Genomic DNA, 19,062 nt, shown 5'->3' on the forward strand with positions numbered 1-19,062 from the left:
CCTCATCTGCGAAAAAATTCAGAACTAGAATTTCGGCCAAAAAAATTATGGCCTCGGTGTTTTGGGACCGAAATGAACGATTTTGTTCGAATTTCTGCCTCAGGAGAGACCATCAGTGCACAACGTAATTCTGAGAACCTAAATACACAAAAGGAGCATTCAGAACAAAAGAAGGGGAATGCTGACGAGAACAGTGAGCCTGCTGCCTCTCAATGCCCGTCCTCACACAGCCTTCGTCACCAAGGCACTCTCGGTCTCATTTGATTGGGGTGTTTTGAACCACCCTGTATTCCCCTGACTTGGAGCCTTCAAATTTTCATCTTATGATGACACACACGAGTGGACTTATATTTTCAACCAACGAGCAGGTGCAGAAATGTTCTGAAGCAGAATAGGATAACATGCGGTGAATGGGATGGCGATTATGTGGAAAAATAGTAAAAAATAGCCTGTAAATATTTTCTATTTTCAAATACGCTTTTGCAAAAAAAAATATAAAGATCAAGTACACTTATTCTCGTAACATGCCTCTTACACACACACACACACACACACACACCAAAAGGTACGGCCAAACTTTCAGGAAACATTCCTCACACAGAAATGAAGAAAATATGTTATGTGAACATGTGTCCGGAAACGCTTAATTTCCATGTTAGAGCTCATTTTAGTTTCGTCAGTATGTACTGTACTTCCTCGATTCACCGCCAATTGGCCCAATTGAAGGAAGGTAATGTTGATTTCGGTGCGTGTGTTGACATGCGACTCATTGCTCTACAGTACTAGCATCAAGCACATCAGTACGTAGCATCAACAGGTTAGTGTTCATCACGAACGTGGTTTTGCAGTCAGTGCAATGTTTACAAATGCGGAGTTGGAAGATGCCCATTTGGTTTGTATCGAGACAGATTTCCAGAACGAAGGTGTCCCGACAGGAAGACGTTCGAAGCAATTGATCGGCGTCTTAGGGAGCACGGAACATTCCAGCTTATGAATCGCGACTGGGGAAGACCTAGAACGACGAGGACACCTGCAATGGACGAGGCAATTCTTCGTGCAGTTGACGATAACCCTAATGTCAGCGTCAGAGAAGTAGCTGCTGTACAAGGCAACGTTGACCACGTCACTGTATGGAGAGTGCTACGGGAGAACCAGTTGTTTCCGTACCATGTACAGCGTGTGCAGGCACTATCAGCAGCTGATTGGCCTCCACGGGTACACTTCTGCGAATGGTTCATCCAACAATGTGTCAATCCTCATTTCAGTGCAAATGTTCTCTTTACGGATGAGGCTTCATTCCAACGTGATCAAATTGTAAATTTTCACAATCAACATGTGTGGGCTGACGAGAATCCGCACGCAATTGTGCAATCACGTCATCAACACAGATTTTCTGTGAACGTTTGGGCAGGCATTGTTGGTGATGTCTTGATTGGGCCCCATGTTCTTCCACCTACGCTCAATGGAACACGTTATCATGATTTCATACGGGATACTCTACCTGTGCTGCTAGAACATGTGCCTTTACAAGTACGACATGACATGTGGTTCATGCATGATGGAGCTCCTGCACATTTCAGTCGAAGTGTTCGTACGCTTCTCAACAACAGATTCGGTGACCGATGGATTGGTAGAGGCGAACCAATTCCATGGCCTCCACGCACTCCTGACCTCAACCCTCTTGACTTTCATTTATGGGGGCAATTGAAATCTCTTGTCTACGCAACCCCGATACCAAATGTAGAGACTCTTCGTGCTCGTATTGTGGACGGCTGTGATACAATACGCCATTCTCCAGGGCTGCATCAGCGCATCAGGGATTCCATGCGACGGAGGGTGGATGCATGTATCCTCGCTAACGGAGGACATTTTGAACATTTCCTGTAACAAAGTGTTTGAAGTCACGCTGGTACGTTCTGTTGCTGTGTGTTTCCATTCCATGATTAATGTGATTTGAAGAGAAATAATAAAATGAGCTCTAACATGGAAAGTAAGGGTTTCCGGACACATGTCCACATAACATATTTTCTTTCTTTGTGTGTGAGGAATGTTTCCTGAAAGTTTGGCCATACCTTTTTTGTAACACCCTGTATATATACTAGAGCGCCCAAGAGACTGGTATAGGCATGCGTATTCAAGTACAGATATATGTAAACAGGCAGCATACAACGCTGCGGTCGGCAACGCTTATATAAGACAACAAGTGTCTGGCGCAGTTGTTAGATCGGTTACTGCTCTTACAGTGGCAGGTTTTCAAGATTTAAGTGAGTTTGAACGTAGTGTTATAGTCGGTGCATGAGTGATGGGACACAGTACCTCCGAGGTAGCGATGAAGAGGGGATTTTCCCGTGCGACCACTTCACGAGTGTACCGTGAATATCAGGAATTCGGTAAAGCATCAAATCTTCGACATCACTGCGTCCGGAAAAAGATCCTGCAAGAACATTGTGCATTCCGACAGACTTGGGAAGTTCCAGAGGGACAGTGCGACACCCCACACGTCCGGAATTGCTACAGAGTGCCTCTAGGAACACTCTTATGAGTCTAAACACTTCCGCTGGCCACCAGGCTCCCCAGACATGAACATTATTGAGCATATGTGGGATGCCTTGCAACGTGCTGTTCAGAAGAGATCTCCACCCCATCATACTCTTACGGATGCATGGACAGCCCTGTAGGATTCATGATGTCAGGTCCCTCCAGCACTACTTCAGACATTAGTCGAGCACATGCCACGTCGTGTTGCGACACTTCTGCGTGCTCGCGGGCTCCCTACACGATGTTAGTCAGGTGTACCAGTTTCTTTCGCTCTTCAGCATATATAGTGACAATTATTGAAGTACACGAAGAAAAACGTATGTTAATTACAAACTACATGTGCACACACGTTATTCAACATGTATATGTCACTATAGATATTTGGATTTAGGTTATGACATGTTCGATATGCCTGCCATCATGCGCGATGATGTGGCGCAGACGAATAGGCCTCCTGAAGTGTCGGAACATCGGTGCTGCCGATGACCTGCTGAATGGCTGTTTTCAGCTTAGCAATGGTTTTGGGGTTATTGCTCCACACTTTGTCTTTAATGTAGCCCTACAAAAAGGAGTTGCAGATCCGGAGAATATGGTGGCTAACCGAGGAGCATGCCAGTGGCCTCTGGGTACCCCGAGTCAGAATGCGGGCCCCAAAGTTCTCCTCCAAAACATCAAACACTCTCCTGCTTCGATGAGGTCGAGCTCCGTCTTGCATAAGCCACATCTTGTCGAAATCAGGGTCACTTTGGATAATGGGGATGAAATCATCTTCCAAAACCTTCACGTACCATACGGTAGTCACCATGCCATCAAGGAATATCGCATCAGTTATTCAGTGACTGTACATTGCACACCACACAGTTACACGTTGAGGGTGAAGAGACTTCTCCATCGCGAAATGCGGAATCTCAGTCCCCCAAATGCGCAAATTTTGCTTGCTGACAAACCCAATCAAATGAAAGTGGGCCTCGTCGCTAAACACAGCCATACAATGCTCATTATGACCCGCGGCCAACCATGCAGTTTGAACGTACTAACGCAAATCGTTCAGAAGTTATGACGATTTTATTTCATATAGTTCAGTAACTGTCACCCTGTATGTATAAACTTTTAAACGCATTTCATACACACACACACACACACACACAACGATACCACTACAGGCTCAGAAATTTTTCTGTGGACTAGGAGTTGTCAAGCTGTTTTTTTGTTTTCAATTTGTATTTGAAGTTAACTTTACCATCCATTAAAATTCCTTACATCACGGGGTAGGTGGTCAAAGATTTTTATGGCTAAATACCGCACTTATTTCTGTGCCGTACTATGGCTGTGTGATGTATAGAGCAAATCATTTTTTCTTCTAGTAATATATTTATGAGAGTTAGGGTTGTTTTAAAACTGTGGTTAATTGTTGACAACGAACTTCAAAAAAAATGGTTCAAATGGCTCTGAGCACTATGGGACTTAACATCTATGGTCATCAGTCCCCTAGAACTTAGAACTACTTAAACCTAACTAACCTAAGGACAGCACACAACACTCAGCCATCACGAGGCAGAGAAAATCACTGACCCCGCCGGGAATCGAACCCGGGAACAACGAACTTCATAAGTCAGTAAACGTAGTGTGAGCATGTTGTTACTATGCCCAACCGTTTAAACAGACGATAGAGTGTGCACCATACATTATCTGTATTTTAAGCTTCTGTGCAACATACACTTTTCCCCTAATTACGACTCATCCCAGAATAAGATGCCATAAAACATAATGAATGAAAATGGGAAAAGAAGTCAATTTTTTCATTTTATCTCCAAAATATATTGTCCATAACGCAAGTACTTCAGGGCTAAGACGTTTAAGATCTGTAACATATGACCTACAGTTTAGGTTCTTATCTACACACATAAAAAAAAGTTTTGCATCACCCCAGTTCCCAGAACTCCTGAAGATAGACGTTGACTGTGGATATTGTATTACAGACACAGTCCCTTTCACTGTTCAGAGATGTCACTAAACCCGCCCAAAGATGTAAACAACCATGAGCAAATGGTTCAAATGGCTCTAAACACTATGGGACTTAACATCTGAGGTCGTCAGTCTCCTAGACTTCGCCTATTACACGGAGGGGAGCCGACAGCCGATCAGTTCCAGTCATTCTACCAGGGAGGAGGTACATAGCTCTTGTTGTCTGTTGTTCAACCATGGCGAGACGGTCAATACCGCGGTTCGATCGCGTCCCCATTGTTACTTCGTGCCAGAAAGAGCTCTCAACAAGTGAAGTGTCCAGGCGTCTCGGAATGAACCAAAGCGATGTTGTTCGGACATGGAGGAGCTACAAAGGGACAGGCTCAGGCCACCCAAGGGCTACTACTGCAGTGGATGACCGCTATCTACGGATTATGGCTAGGAGGAACCCTGACAGCAACGCCACCATGTTGAACAATGCTTTTCGTGAGGTTACAGGACGTCGTGTTACGACTCAAACTGTGTGCAATAGGCTGCGTGACGCGAAACTTCTCTACCGACGTCCATGGCGAGGTCCATATTTGCAACCACCACACCATGCAGCGACGTACAGATGGGCCCAACAACATGCCGAATGGACCGCTCAGGATTGGCATCTTGTTATCTTCACCGATGAGTGTCGCATACGCCTTCAACCAGACAATCGTCGGAGACGTGTTTGGAGGCAACCCGGTCAGGTTGAACGCCTTACACACACTGCCCAGCGAGTGCAGCAGGGTGGAAGTTCCCTGCTGTTTTGGGGTGGCATTATGTGGGGCCGACGTACGCCGCTGGTGGTCATGGAAGGCGCCGTAACGGTTGTACGACACGTGAATGACATCCTCCGACTGACAGTGCAACGATATCGGCAGCATATTGGCGGGGCATTCGTCCTCATGGACGACAATTCGCGCCCCCATCGTGCGCATCTTGTGAATGACTTCCTTCAGGATAACGTCATCGCTCGACTAGAGTGGCCAGTATGTTCTCCAGACATGAGCCCCATCGAACATGTCTCGGATGGATTGAAAAGGGCTGTTTATGGACGACGTGACCCTCCAACCACTCTGAGGGATCTACGCCGAATCGCCGTTGACGAGTGGGACAATCTGGAACAACAGTGCCTTGATGAACTTGTGGATAGTATGCCACGACGAATGCAGGCATGCACCAGTGCAAGAAGACGTGCTACTGGGTACTAGAGGTACTGGTTGTACAGCAGTCTGGACCACCACCTCTGAAGGTCTCGGAGTATGGTGGTACAACATGCAGTGTGTGGTTTTCATGAGCAATAAAAAGAGCGGAAATGATTTTATGTTGATCTCTATTCATATTTTCAGTACAGGTTCCGGAACTCTCGGAATCGAGGTGATGCAAAACTTTTTTCGATGTGTGTATATAAACACCTAATAATTTAGAACATTCTGTTTCATTTACTGATTTATCCTTATGCATTGTTTCTAATGGCGCTGCAGTACTGAACTGCATGTATTTTGTTTTAATTAAATTCAGTGATAGTCCATTTGCAGAGAACCAGTTGTTAATTTGAAGAACATATTATTTACATTTTCAAGTGATGAAGTTGCTCCATTGGGCTCGATTATAATATTTGCATTATCAGCAAAGAGAACAATTTCTGCTTCTTGGATATATCGTGGAAGATCATTTACATGTAACAAGAACAATAGCGGATTCTGTATTGATTCCTGTGGTACACCGATAGTAATTTTCCCAATCTGAAGATGCTATTTCATTGTGTACATAACCTGAGTTTCTTAATGCAAGACTCTGCTCAATCCTTGGCGTCTTCAGAGATGATCCAAAGACCAAAGAAGAATTTCTCAACTAGGTGTATTAAAAGTAAAAAAGAGAAATACATCGTGGTATTACAATTGTAAAATACGAATGTCATAATGAAAAATTAGTAGGTGACATAATTAAACACAGGAGAACAAAAAATACGATATTTATTGCTTGAAATAGCTATAAGTCAGTTGCTATTTACACTATGTGATCAAAAGTATCCGGACACATGGCTGGAAATGACTTACAAGTTCGTGGAGCCCTTCATCGGTAATGATGGAATTCAATATGGTGTTGGTCCACCCTCAGCCTTGATGACAGCTTCCACTCTCGCAGGCATACATTCAATCAGGTGTTCGAAAGTTTCTTGGGAATAGCAGCCCACTCTTTATGGAGTGCTGCACTGAGGAGAGGTATCAATGTCGGTCAGTGGGGCCTGGCACGAAGTCGGCGTTCCAAAACAGCGCAAAGGTGTTCTATAGGATTCAGGTCAGGACTCTGTGCAGGCCAGTCCATTACAGGGATGTTATTGTCGGGTAACCACTCCGCCACAGGTCGTGCATTTTGAACAAGTGCTCGATCGTGTTGAAAGATGCAATCGCCATTCCCGAATTGTTCATCAACAGTGGGAAGCAAGAAGGTACTTAAATCATCAATGTAGGTCTGTGCTGTGATAGTGCCACGCAAAACAACAAGGGGTGAAAGCCCCCTCCCCCAATAAAAACACGACCACACCATAACACCACCGCCTCCGGATTTTACTGTTGGCACTACACACGCTGGTAAATGACGTTCACGGGGCATTCGCCATACCCACACCCTGCCATCGGATCGCCACATTGTGTAGCGTGATTCGTCACTCCACACGACGTTTTTCCATTGTTCAGTCGTCCAATGTTTATGCTTCTTACACCAAGCGAGGAGTCGGTTGGCATTTATACCATCGTGATGTGTGGCTTATGAGCTGCTGCTCGACCATGAAATCCAAGTTTTCTCTCTTCCCGTCTAACTGTCATAGTACTTGCAGTGGATCCTGATGCAGTTTGGAGTTCCGGTGTGATGGTCTGTGCAAAAGTGCCTATTACACATTAAGACCCTCTTCAGTTGTCTGTGGTCACTGTCAGTCAACAGACGAGGTCGGCCTGTACACTTTTGTGCTGTACGTGTCCCTTCACGTTTCCACTTCACTATCACAGTCGACCTAGGGATGTTTAGGGGTGTGGAAATCTCGCGTGCACACTTTTGACGGAAGTGACACCCAATCACCTGACCACGTTCGAAGTACGTGAATTCCGCAGAGTGCCCCATTCTGCTCTCTCACGATGTCTAATGACTACTGTGATCGCTGATATGGAGTACCTTGCAGGAGGTGGCAGCACAATGTACGTAATATGATCACATAGTGTACCTGCAGAAACCACCGCAAAACTGCTATTAGTTGTCCATGCCGTATTTTTTTCTTTTTATTAGTATAGATACTTTTGTGTTAGTCACCTATTAAGCATTTGAACCATAATGGATTGTCCACAGTCCAGTTCCATGGCCAGTATGGACATTTACATTAGACCATGTCGAGATCTCATTTTACGAGAGTCTAGTTGATGTCATGGGCCTGGTAGTTAGGACACCAGGCTTCCTGCGACGCTCCATGATGCATCATAGTAGTCTGTCAAAACTATGATGGACGGCATTTTGTTAGATGATTCAAAGAAACACTGGAGTGAAGAATCAGAAAATATGATGAGGAGTGTTGTAACAAAGACGTAGGCCTACATATTTTGCTCAAGAACTGTTACATTTCTTACATTCATTGAGGTGACAAAAGTCATGGGACAGCGACATGCAGCTATACAGATGGCGGTAATATCGCGTGCACATCATATAAAAGGGCAGTGCATTGGCAGAGCTGTCACTAGTGCTCAGGTGACTGGTGTGAAAAGGTTTCCGAGGTTGTTAGCAGAATTTGGACGAGGAATCGTAATTAGAGGTAGACGCATTGGACATTCCGTCTCGGAAATCGTTAGGGAACTCAATATTCCGAGATCCACAGTGTTAAGATTGTGCCGCGAATACCAAATTTCAGGCATTTTCTCTTAATACGGGCAGCACAGTGGCCCACAGTCTTCACTTAACGACCGAGAGCAGTGGCGTTGAGTTGTCAGTGCTAACAGACAAGCAACAATGCGTATAATAAGCACAGAAATCTATTTGGAACGTACGACGAACGTATCCGTCAGGACAGAGCGGCGAAATTTAGCGTTAATGGGTTGTGGCAGCAGACGAACGACGCGAGTTCCTTTGCTAACAGCACGACATTGCCTGCAGCGTCTCTCCTGAGCTCGTTACGATATCGGTTGGACCCTAGACGACTGGAAAACAGTGGCCTGGTCAGATAAGTACCGATTTCAGTTGTTGAGAGCTGATGGTGTGGTTCGAGTGTGGCACAGACTCCACGAAGCCATGGACCTAAGTTATCAACAAGGCAACAAAGCATTGTGCAAGCTGGTGGTGGCTCCATAGTGGTGTAGGCTGTGTTCATATGGAATGGACTCGGTCCCCTGGTGCATCTGAAACGATCACTGACTGGAAATGGTTATGTTCGGCAACTTAGAGACCATCTGGAACCATTCATCTACTTCAGGTCCTCAGACACCGATGGTATTTGTATGGTTGACAATACGCCATATCACTGGCCCATAATTGTTCGTCATAAGTTTGAAGAACATTCTAGACAATTCAAGCGAATGATTTGACCAACCAGATCACCCGACGTCAGTTCCATCGACCATTTATGGCACATAATCGAGAATTCATTTTGTGCACAAACTACTACACCGGCAACACTTTCGCAATTATGGACGACTATAGAAGCAGCGTGGCTCAATAGTTCTGCAGGAGGCTTCCAATGACTTGTCGACTCCTTGGCCAGTTGAGTTGCTGCACTACGTCGGGCGAAAGGAGGTCCGACACTATATTACACTACTGACCATAAAAATTGATACACCACGAAGATGACGTGCTACAGACGCCAGATTTAAACGGCAGGAAGGAGATGCTGTGATATGCAAATCATTAGCGACACCTACATCGTGCTGACATGAGGAAACACAAACAGCACTTGACCGGCGTTGCCTGGAGAAACGTTGCTGTGGTGCCTCGTGTAAGGAGGAGAAATGCGTACCATCACGTTTCCGACTTTGCTAGAGGTCGGATTGTAGCCTATCGCGATTGCGGTTTATCGTATCGAGACATTGGTGCTCGCGTTGGTCGAGATCCAATGACTGTTAGCAGAATATGGAATCTTTGGGATCAGGAGGGTAATACGGAACGCCGCGCAGGATCCCAACGGTCTCGTATCACTAGCAGTCGAGATGACAGGCATCTTATCCGCATGGCTGTAACAGATCGTGTAGCCACGTATGGATTCCTGAGTCAACAGATGGGGACGTTTGCAAGACAACAACCATCTGCAAGAACAGTTCGACGACGTTTGCAGCAGCAAGGACTATCAGCTGGAAGACCATGGCTACGGTTACCCTTGACGCTGCATGACGGACAGGAGCGCCTGCGATGGTGTACTCAACGACGAACCTGGGTGCACGAATGGCAAAACGTCATTTTTTCGGATGAATCCAGGTTCTGTTTACAGCATCATGATGGTCGCATCCGTGTTTGGCGACATCGCGGTGAACGCACATTGGAAGAGTGTATTCGTCATCGCCATACTGGCGTATCACCCGGCGTGATGGTATGGGGTGCCATTGGTTACACGTCTCGGTCACCTCTTGTTCGCACTGACGGCACTTTGAACAGTGGATGTTACATTTCAGATGTGTTACGACCCGTTGCTCTACCCTTCATTCGATCCCTGCGAAACTCTACATTTCAGCAGGATAATGAACGACCGCATGTTGCAGGTCCTGTACGGGCCTTTCTGGATACAGAAAATGTTCGACTGCTGCCCTGGCCAGCACATTCTCCAGATCTCTCACCAATTGAAAACGTCTGGTCAATGGTGGCCGAGCAACTGGCTCGTCACAATACGCCAGTCACTACTCTTGATGAACTGCGGTATCGCGTTGAAGCTGCATGGGCAACTGTACCTGTACACGTCATCCAAGCTCTGTTTGACTCAATGCCCAGGCGTATCAAGGCCGTTATTACGGCCAGAGTTGGTTGTTCTGGGTACTGACTTCTCAGGATCTGTGCGCCCAAATTGCGTGAAAATGTAATCACATGTCAGTTCTAGTATAATATATTTGTCCAATGAATACCCGTTTATCATCTGCATTTCTTCTTGATGTAGCAATTTTAATGGCCAGTAGTGTAGAAGGTATCCCTTGAATTTTGCCACCAGAGTGTAATTTGTTTCGTAAATTTTGATTATTTGGCGCTGTATCCACGATATTATAGTCGTAAAATACTAGTGACTTGATGAGCAATTAATTCTTACTGTACAATTTATCTGACTTCGTCCCAGAAGCATTAAGTATCTAGTATATCAATACCAAATCATTTGGTAACGAGCCTCTGGGGACCATGAACTCCCCATAATAAAGTACTCAGAAAACAGATCTGAACAACCTCTACTTCTTATTCTGCAACGTTCATATGCGCTCTATCGACGCACGAAACCTCTAATGCAACTCAACTTCTCTCCCTACAACTTGCTACCATAAACAGAGTCACGTTACTCTAGATTAAAATGCGAACCATTCACCATCACAAACGTATGGTCGTCATCGTGAATAGTATATGGCAGCTTTATTACTAAAAATTAATTTATGTTAATAATGGATTTCAGAAAGAATTCATTCTCAAACTGCAGGAAACATTAAATGCCATATTGTATTAAACATACTAACACACAACGAAACACAAACCGCTAGACTCTACAGCTGTCTACCCACTGATTGAATTAGGTGTTACTTTTTAAGTAAGGTATATGTTTTATTATGGAAAATGCTTCTGATGTGCATGCATCCTCTAGTGAAGTCCTGACACCCTAATTTCAACGAAACAATGGGCACTGTCTATTGAACTGGAATAGTTTGAAGTACTCATGCACTGCCACAATTTGCTGTTACATTAAGTTCTTTGTCCTCTAAATTATAATAACGTATCTGGATTGGCCGAAAATTTTGCTGTGATCCACGTTGGTGAACCTGAATTTCTGTGCGGCGTGACTGTATGTACCGTATTTCAACAATGAATGCTATGAGAAGCCGAGATTCTGTATTCCGAATAATTAAAAAATTTATTCATATTCTTCTCTTAACTTCCACATAATCAGCTGGAAAATCGATTATAAACACGCAAGCAGTATAGTAATATTCATCTTTCAAATTCGGCGTACGTATTCGGAGTTAACAACAATTGTTACTTAGTTCTTTCACTATTAATTCAGTACCACGTAAAATATTCTTGCTGCTAAATATACAGGATGTATGATAATAGCGAAAGCTGACAATAGAAGCAAGAACGTTATAGTAAACAAGGATCAGCAAACGAGCCGTTGCGAATCTGTGGTTGGGAGTCGCCACAGACCTTATTATGAAATATTATTCTAGTTAGTATAAATTTATTTTAAATGTAAATTTTTCTATTAAGTCCCCACGTAACTAGACTCAAATGTCGCCCATGGCCCATGGCTGTGAAATGTAGCAGGGCATCGCCACGTTTTGCTGCTGATGTAAGAGGACGTCTGACGAGCCATTATGGTCCGAGATGGATCGAGCAGGGCCTGTACATGGGTCCCCTAGATCAGCTGGCCCCAGTCCTCGGAATTTTTCTGTCTAAAACCACCGCGAAACTTAAGTGAAAAGCTCTCCCGCTGATACGGTACAAGAAACGGAGCAGTGAATTTTATAGTCTTTTCAATATTTACGAGATGATCCGGGTGTGTTTAAAAGAATTTGTAATCCACTATAGTGACTAGTGCACTATTACATTCAAATGCGAGGACGAGACGTCGAACTCTTCCTTTGTGCCATAAACTGTATGTTGTATTACGTGATGGAGTGGCATTGTATTTCTTGTCAGGGTGGACCCTTGGTGATATTCGAGCCCAATTTGCGGCGAATTTAATCGAAAAGTCTACATTTAAAAAAATTTTATACTAACGAGGGCGATATTACATACTAAAATCAGTGGCGGGTAGCAACCACAATTTCGCAGTTAATCACGGTAACAACTCTTTTGCAGACTCATGTACACTGATACGTTCTCGCTTCTATTGTCGTATGTTTTCACTCGTATCAGTTTTCGCTATTGATTATGATTCTACCTCTACACTCCGCAAGCCACCTTATGGTGCGTGGTCGGAGGTTCGAGTCCTCCCTCGGGCATGTGTGCGTGTGTGTGTGTGTGTGTGTGTGTGTTGACCTTAGCATAAGTTTGTTCAAGTTAAATTAAATTGTGTGTAAGCCTAGGGACCGATGACCTCAGCAGTTTGATTCCATAGGATCTTACCACAAATTTCCAATTTGCGTATCGCATTATTGGCCTGGAGTTCCCTTCTGGATAGTTCGGCTACCTGGTGCAACTCTTTTTTATTTGAAGCCTCTTCGACGGCATGAGCGTCGTTGATAATGACAATACACGCAACCGAGCAAAGAAAGTCCCCGACCGTCCGGGAATCGAACCCGGGGTCCGTTGATAGAGCGCCAGCAACGTTAACTCTACCCATTTGTCCTGTTCTAGTCACAAACGGTTCACGGGTAGAACGATTGCTGTAAAGCTTCTGAATGGGCTAGGATCTCTCTAATTTTTATCTTGATGGTCTTTTCGAGGGATATAAGTAGAAGGAAGCAATATATCGTTTGACTCTTCAAGTTACGAACACTCTCGGAATTAACAATGAACGACAGCGTGATACAGACCGCCTCTCTTGCAGCGTATGCTACCGGAGTTCACTGGGCATTCTGTGACACTTCTGCGCTTACTAAATGAACCTGTTACGATATGTGCTGCTCTATTTTTGGGTCTTCTCTATTTCTTCTATCAGTCCTCTCTGGTATGGATCCCAGAGGGCTGAAGAATATTCAAGTAATGATCGAACGAGGGTTTTGTAAGCTACCTCTTTGTTGATGGACTACATTTTCTGAGGATTCTACCAACGAATCTGTCTGGCGTATGCCTTACCAGCGATTAATTCTATGTGGTCGTTCCTGTTGAACTCGCTCCGTACGGATACTCCTATGAATTTTCTGTTTTCTGTTTCCAGTTACTGTTCTGTGACCATGTAATCATTCAATAACCGGTATTTCTGTCTATGTAAATGCAATACGTTACATTTGTTTATGTTGTGGGTCAATTGCCACTCCATGCACCGAGCGCGATCCACTGCAGGTTTTCCTGCATTTAGCTACAATTTTCTAGCGTTGCGACTTCTCAGTATACAACAGCATCATCCACGAAAAGCCTCAAAGAACGTCTAGCATTATCTACTGGGTCATTTACATATAGTGTGAAGAATAATGGTCCTGTAACACTGCTTTGGAGATACCCGAAGTTATTTTTAAGTCTGAAGACTGCTCTCTGATGAAAATGACACACTGTGTTCTGTTTGCTAGAAACTCATCAATCCAGTCATATAGCTGGTCTGATTTTCCGTATGCTCACGCTTTGTTCATTAGGTGGCAGCGCAGAAAACTGGGTTTCACAGGATCTTTGTTTGCGGAACCCATGTTGATTTCTACAGAGGATATTTTTGGCCTCTATAAATGTCATGAAATGAAATCATCGTGTGGCATTGATGGTCAGGAGGCCTCATCTGGGGAAGCTCGACAGCAGAGTTGCAAGTCTTATTTCAGGCAATGCAACATTGGGCGACTTACGTGTGATGAAATGATGGTACGATACCCAGTCCACTAGTGGAGAAAATCTTCAACCCGGTCGGGAATCGAACCCGTACCCGCTCCATGGTAGGCAAACACGTTACCACTCAACTAAGCAGGCGGACAGAGATGTCATAATACATGAGCATAAAACACGTTTCACGATTCTACAACAGACCGGCGTCAAAGATATAGGCCTGTACTTTTGCGCGTCTGTTCGATGACCCTTGCTGGCCTGTGCTTTTTTTCAATCATTAGGAACGTTTCGGACCTCCACAGAGCTGCAGTACACTGCAGGTGCAAATTCTTTCTCATACTCTGTGTAGAATTATATTGGTATCCCGTCAGGTCCAGTGGCCTTTCCTCTGTTGAGCGACTTCAGCTGGTTTTCTATTCCGTGGTCATTTATTACGACGATTTAAAGGAGGAAGTATAGTGCGGTCTTCATTTGTAATAACACAGTTTTAGAAAACGACGTTTAGTATTTCGGCCTTTTCTACATCGTCCTTCGTTTCAATGCTATTACGGTCACAAACTGTCTAAGACACACAGGTGGCTTCGATCTGTTTACTGATTCAACGTAAGTCTAAATGTTGATAAGACTTAAAGTATATCCATATTAACATTTAAGCATTTCTCAAGCTTATTAAACCTGTAATGTTTATTACGAACCAACTCTTGAAATGTCATGTATTTCCTGACCAGAGATTCCCCAGGCTCTCCCAGAGTTTATACAGGGTGTTACAAAAAGGTACGGCCAAACTTTCAGGAAACATTCCTCACACACAAATAAAGAAAATATGTTATGTGGACAAGTGTCCGGAAACGCTTAATTTTCATGTTAGAGCTCATTTTAGTTTCGTCAGTATGTACTTTACTTCCTCGATTTACCGCCAGTTGGCCCAATTGAAGGAAGGTAATGTTCACTTCGGTGCTTGTGTTGACATGCGACTCATTGTTCTACAGTACTAGCATCAAGCACATCAGTACGTAGCATCAACAGGTTAGTGTTCATCACGAACGTGGTTTTGCAGTCAGTACAACGTTTTCAAATGCGGAGTTGGAAGATGCCCATTTGATGTATGGATTAGCACGGGGCAATAGCCGTGGCGCGGTACGTTTGTATCGAGACAGATTTCCAGAACGAAGGTGTCCCGACAGGAAGACGTTCGAAGCAATTGATCGGCGTCTTAGGGAGCACGGAACATTCCAGCCTATGACTCGCGACTGGGGAAGACCTAGAACGACGAGGACACCTGCAACGGACGATGCAGTTCTTCGTGCAGTTGACGATAACCCTAATGTCAGCGTCAGAGAAGTAGCTGCTGTACAAGGTAACGTTGACCACGTCACTGTATGGAGAGTGCTACGGGAGCACCAGTTGTTTCCGTACTATGTACAGCGTGTGCAGGCACTATCAGCAGCTGATTGGCCTCCACGGGTACACTTCTGCGAATGGTTTATCCAACAATGTGTCAATCCTCATCTCAGTGCAAATGTTCTCTTAACGGATGAGGTTTCATTCCAATGTGATCAAATTGTAAATTTTCACAATCAACATGTGTGGGCTGACGAGAATCCGCACGCAATTGTGCAATCACGTCATCAACACAGATTTTCTGTGAACGTTTGGGCAGGCATTGTTGATGATGTCTTGATTGGGCCACATGTTCTTCCACCTACGCTCAATGGAGCACGTTATCATGATTTCATACGGGATACCCTACCTGTGTTGCTAGAACATGTGCCTTTACAAGTACGACACGACATGTGGTTCATGCACGATGGAGCTCCTGCACATTTCAGTCGAAGTGTTCGTACGCTTCTCAACAACAGATTCGGTGACCGATGGATTGGTAGAGGCGAACCAATTCCATGGCCTCCACGCACTCCTGACCTCAACCCTCTTGACTTTCATTTATGGGGGCATTTGAAAGCTCTTGTCTACGCAACCCCGGTACCAAATGTAGAGACTCTTCGTGCTCGTGTTGTGGACGGCTGTGATACAATACGCCATTCTCCAGGGCTGCATCAGCGCATCAGGGATTCCATGCGACGGAGGGTGGATGCATGTATCCTCGCTAACGGAGGACATTTTGAACATTTCCTGTAACAAAGTGTTTGAAGTCACGCTGGTACGTTCTGTTGCTGTGTGTTTCCATTCCATGATTAATGTGATTTGAAGAGAAGTAATAAAATGAGCTCTAACATGGAAAGTAAGGGTTTCCGGACACATGTCCACATAAGATATTTTATTTCTTTGTGTGTGAGGAATGTTTCCTGAAAGTTTGGCCGTACCTTATTGTAACACCATGTGTACATGGCAAAGACCTGTATAACAGGGGAGTAGATGTAAACAACAGGTTATATACGTCTTTGATATACAGTATCGTTCAAACCTGTAACATCGCTGCCACAGTTCATACACCGCTAAAAACGCACCGACACATCGCATGAATAACAAACCTCACCACAATCACAGAATTTAAACGGATCAACGGACGATGGTGAAATATACCGGTCATGCCAAATTTTATAGTTAGCCGAATGCCGGGCCCGTTCCCATCTCCGGCTCAGTATCACGATACACAAAAACAGTTAAAATACGATCTGCAAAGTTAACGTGCTTCACAGATAGGTAACGCACCACAACCTCAATGCCTTAGGGTAACTGAAAATTGACAGGACCCCAGCAGAACTGAGTAAAGCATACAGGAATATAGCAGATAATAAGCTTAGCATTACTGTGAGATATCGATATGTCATTGGTGGCCACGTGTGTGATGGACACAGCTATTCTCGTGCTTCTGATGGTCATTAATCTCGCTATGAGTTAATGCGGTTTATCTGCAAAACGGCAGCTTACAGTCAGGGAGAATACGTTTTTCATCTATGCGGAAACATGTCTGCTATGTAAGCGTATTAAGAATAACTTGAAGAGATCTTACAAGAAGCGCGTTTGACACTTTTACCAACGAAAGTACAAATCTGTCCAGATAGCAAATGCGTCAAAAAATGGCTCTGAGCACTATGGGACTTAAATTCTGTGGTCATCAGTCCCCTAGAATTTAGAACTACTTAAACCTAACTAACCTAAGGACATCACACACATCCATGCCCGAGGCAGGATTCGAACCTGCGACCGCAGCAGTCGCGCGGTTCCAGACTGTAGCGCCTAGAACCGCTCGGCCACTTCAGCCGGCGATAGCAAATGCGTACGAGTTATATGTAATAACAATACTGATGCTTGCGTGTTTAACTTCATGTCAAGGCAGCTATGTGTAATGCATTAGAAAGCAAGAATGGTGTGAACTCAAGATGGTGTGAACTCGAGAACATCCTGCAGAAGCCTGTTTAGATAACTAGGGACACTAACTACTGCTTCCCAATATATTTATTCTTTAATTAAATTTGTTATTAAAAACTTATCACTTTTTCAAACCAACAGCTCAAATTCATGGGATCAATACTAGAAATAAGAATAATCTTCACAAGGATTTAAAGTCACTTAGTCTTGTGCAAAGAGATGTGCATTATTCAGGAACACACATTGTCAATAACTTGCCAGCAGTCATAAAAAGCTTAACAACCAAAGTACAATCTAACTTCTCCACCATTTCAGAGCAGTAATGTGTTCATTGTAAATAAGTATTATAGTAGTTGTATTACACGTTTATTACATTATAAATAAATTTTAAAAAAAATTATTTTAAATTCAGTGCATTAGTATTTGTAAAATGATCCTTTCATATAGTGTTTATTAAAAAATGACGATCATTCCACTTGGGACCTGTGGAATGGTACATTAGCTTATTTGTTTGAGTTGTAAATATTTGTCATGTATTGTTGTTTTTCTGTCATGTTCTACAACCTGGAGGACCTCCTCACTACGGATCAATTGGAATGAAAGTACATCTAATCTAATCTAGAAGTTATAACAATTTTTTTGACCAATAGGGACATATTGTCATTATGAAGTACGTTACAGGAATTTGTATAATTTTTAATATTTTTACAATTTGCTATTGGTATTGCGGTCTGTTTTGTTTATAATTACAAGGTGCCAGAATAGGGTCCACGTATAGACCGAAATTTAATAGCGACTTACTAAAGTTTATGACAGCAGCTGGTGATACGTCTTTAATGAAAAGTGAAATAATTGTCTAATCAGGTGTGGGCGATTGCCCTTCGTCAGCGGGATAGACTTCGAAGAGGAAGAAGAGACCCAGTAAAGGAGAGGCTAACCTCGAGCGAGTGCCGTTCCACCGGCGGTGAGTCCGCTTGCCGGCCCGCCGTCGTCGGACGCAGCAGGCGCGGAGTCGGCGTAGAGCGCCAGGGCGATCCCCACACACAGACACAGCCAGCCGCTGGGCCGCATGCCGTCCTTCTGCCTGCGTGACCACTCGCGCTCCGCTTCCCCCAGCCTAACCCACTTCTTCGCGGACCGCGCTGCTACGGCCAGTTCCCGCGCGTAACCGTAAACTCGAGACCGGCCTTCTGTCGGCCGCAGGAAGTGGTTTCCTGCACGCGATTGCCGAAAAGCGGCGGCTATCTCGGCCAATTCTGCCTCCTCCTTCACATGCGACTCGTTATAAAATACGCTACAGTCTGTCGGGAGGTAGGTATCCAGAAAGTCATTTAATGGCTCTGAGCACTATGGGACTCAACTGCTGAGGTCATTAGTCCCCTAGAACTTAGAACTAGTTAAACCTAACTAACCTAAGGACATCACAAACATCCATGCCCGAGGCAGGATTCGAACCTGCGACCGTAGCGGTCTTGCGGTTCCAGACTGCAGCGCCTTTAACCGCACGGCCACTTCGGCCGGCTAAAGTCATTTCTGTTGGCCAATTAAGACTACGGACAACGTAACGGAGAA

At 44.4% G+C, this 19,062-nt stretch overlaps 1 protein-coding gene across 1 annotated transcript in view; it reads right to left on the reverse strand.

Moving 5' to 3' along the window:
• LOC126249136 (uncharacterized) overlaps positions 1 to 18,561 on the reverse strand; it is a 58,584-nt gene extending 40,023 nt beyond the window's left edge. Inside the window, exon 1 of the mRNA XM_049950789.1 lies at positions 18,429 to 18,561. Coding sequence (XP_049806746.1) covers positions 18,429 to 18,561 — 133 coding nt within the window. The remainder of the gene's footprint in view (positions 1 to 18,428) is intronic.
• Positions 18,562 to 19,062: the final 501 nt, after the last annotated feature.

Source organism: Schistocerca nitens, chromosome 3 (genome assembly GCF_023898315.1).
Source record: "Schistocerca nitens isolate TAMUIC-IGC-003100 chromosome 3, iqSchNite1.1, whole genome shotgun sequence".
NCBI classification, from domain to species: Eukaryota; Metazoa; Arthropoda; class Insecta; order Orthoptera; family Acrididae; genus Schistocerca; species Schistocerca nitens.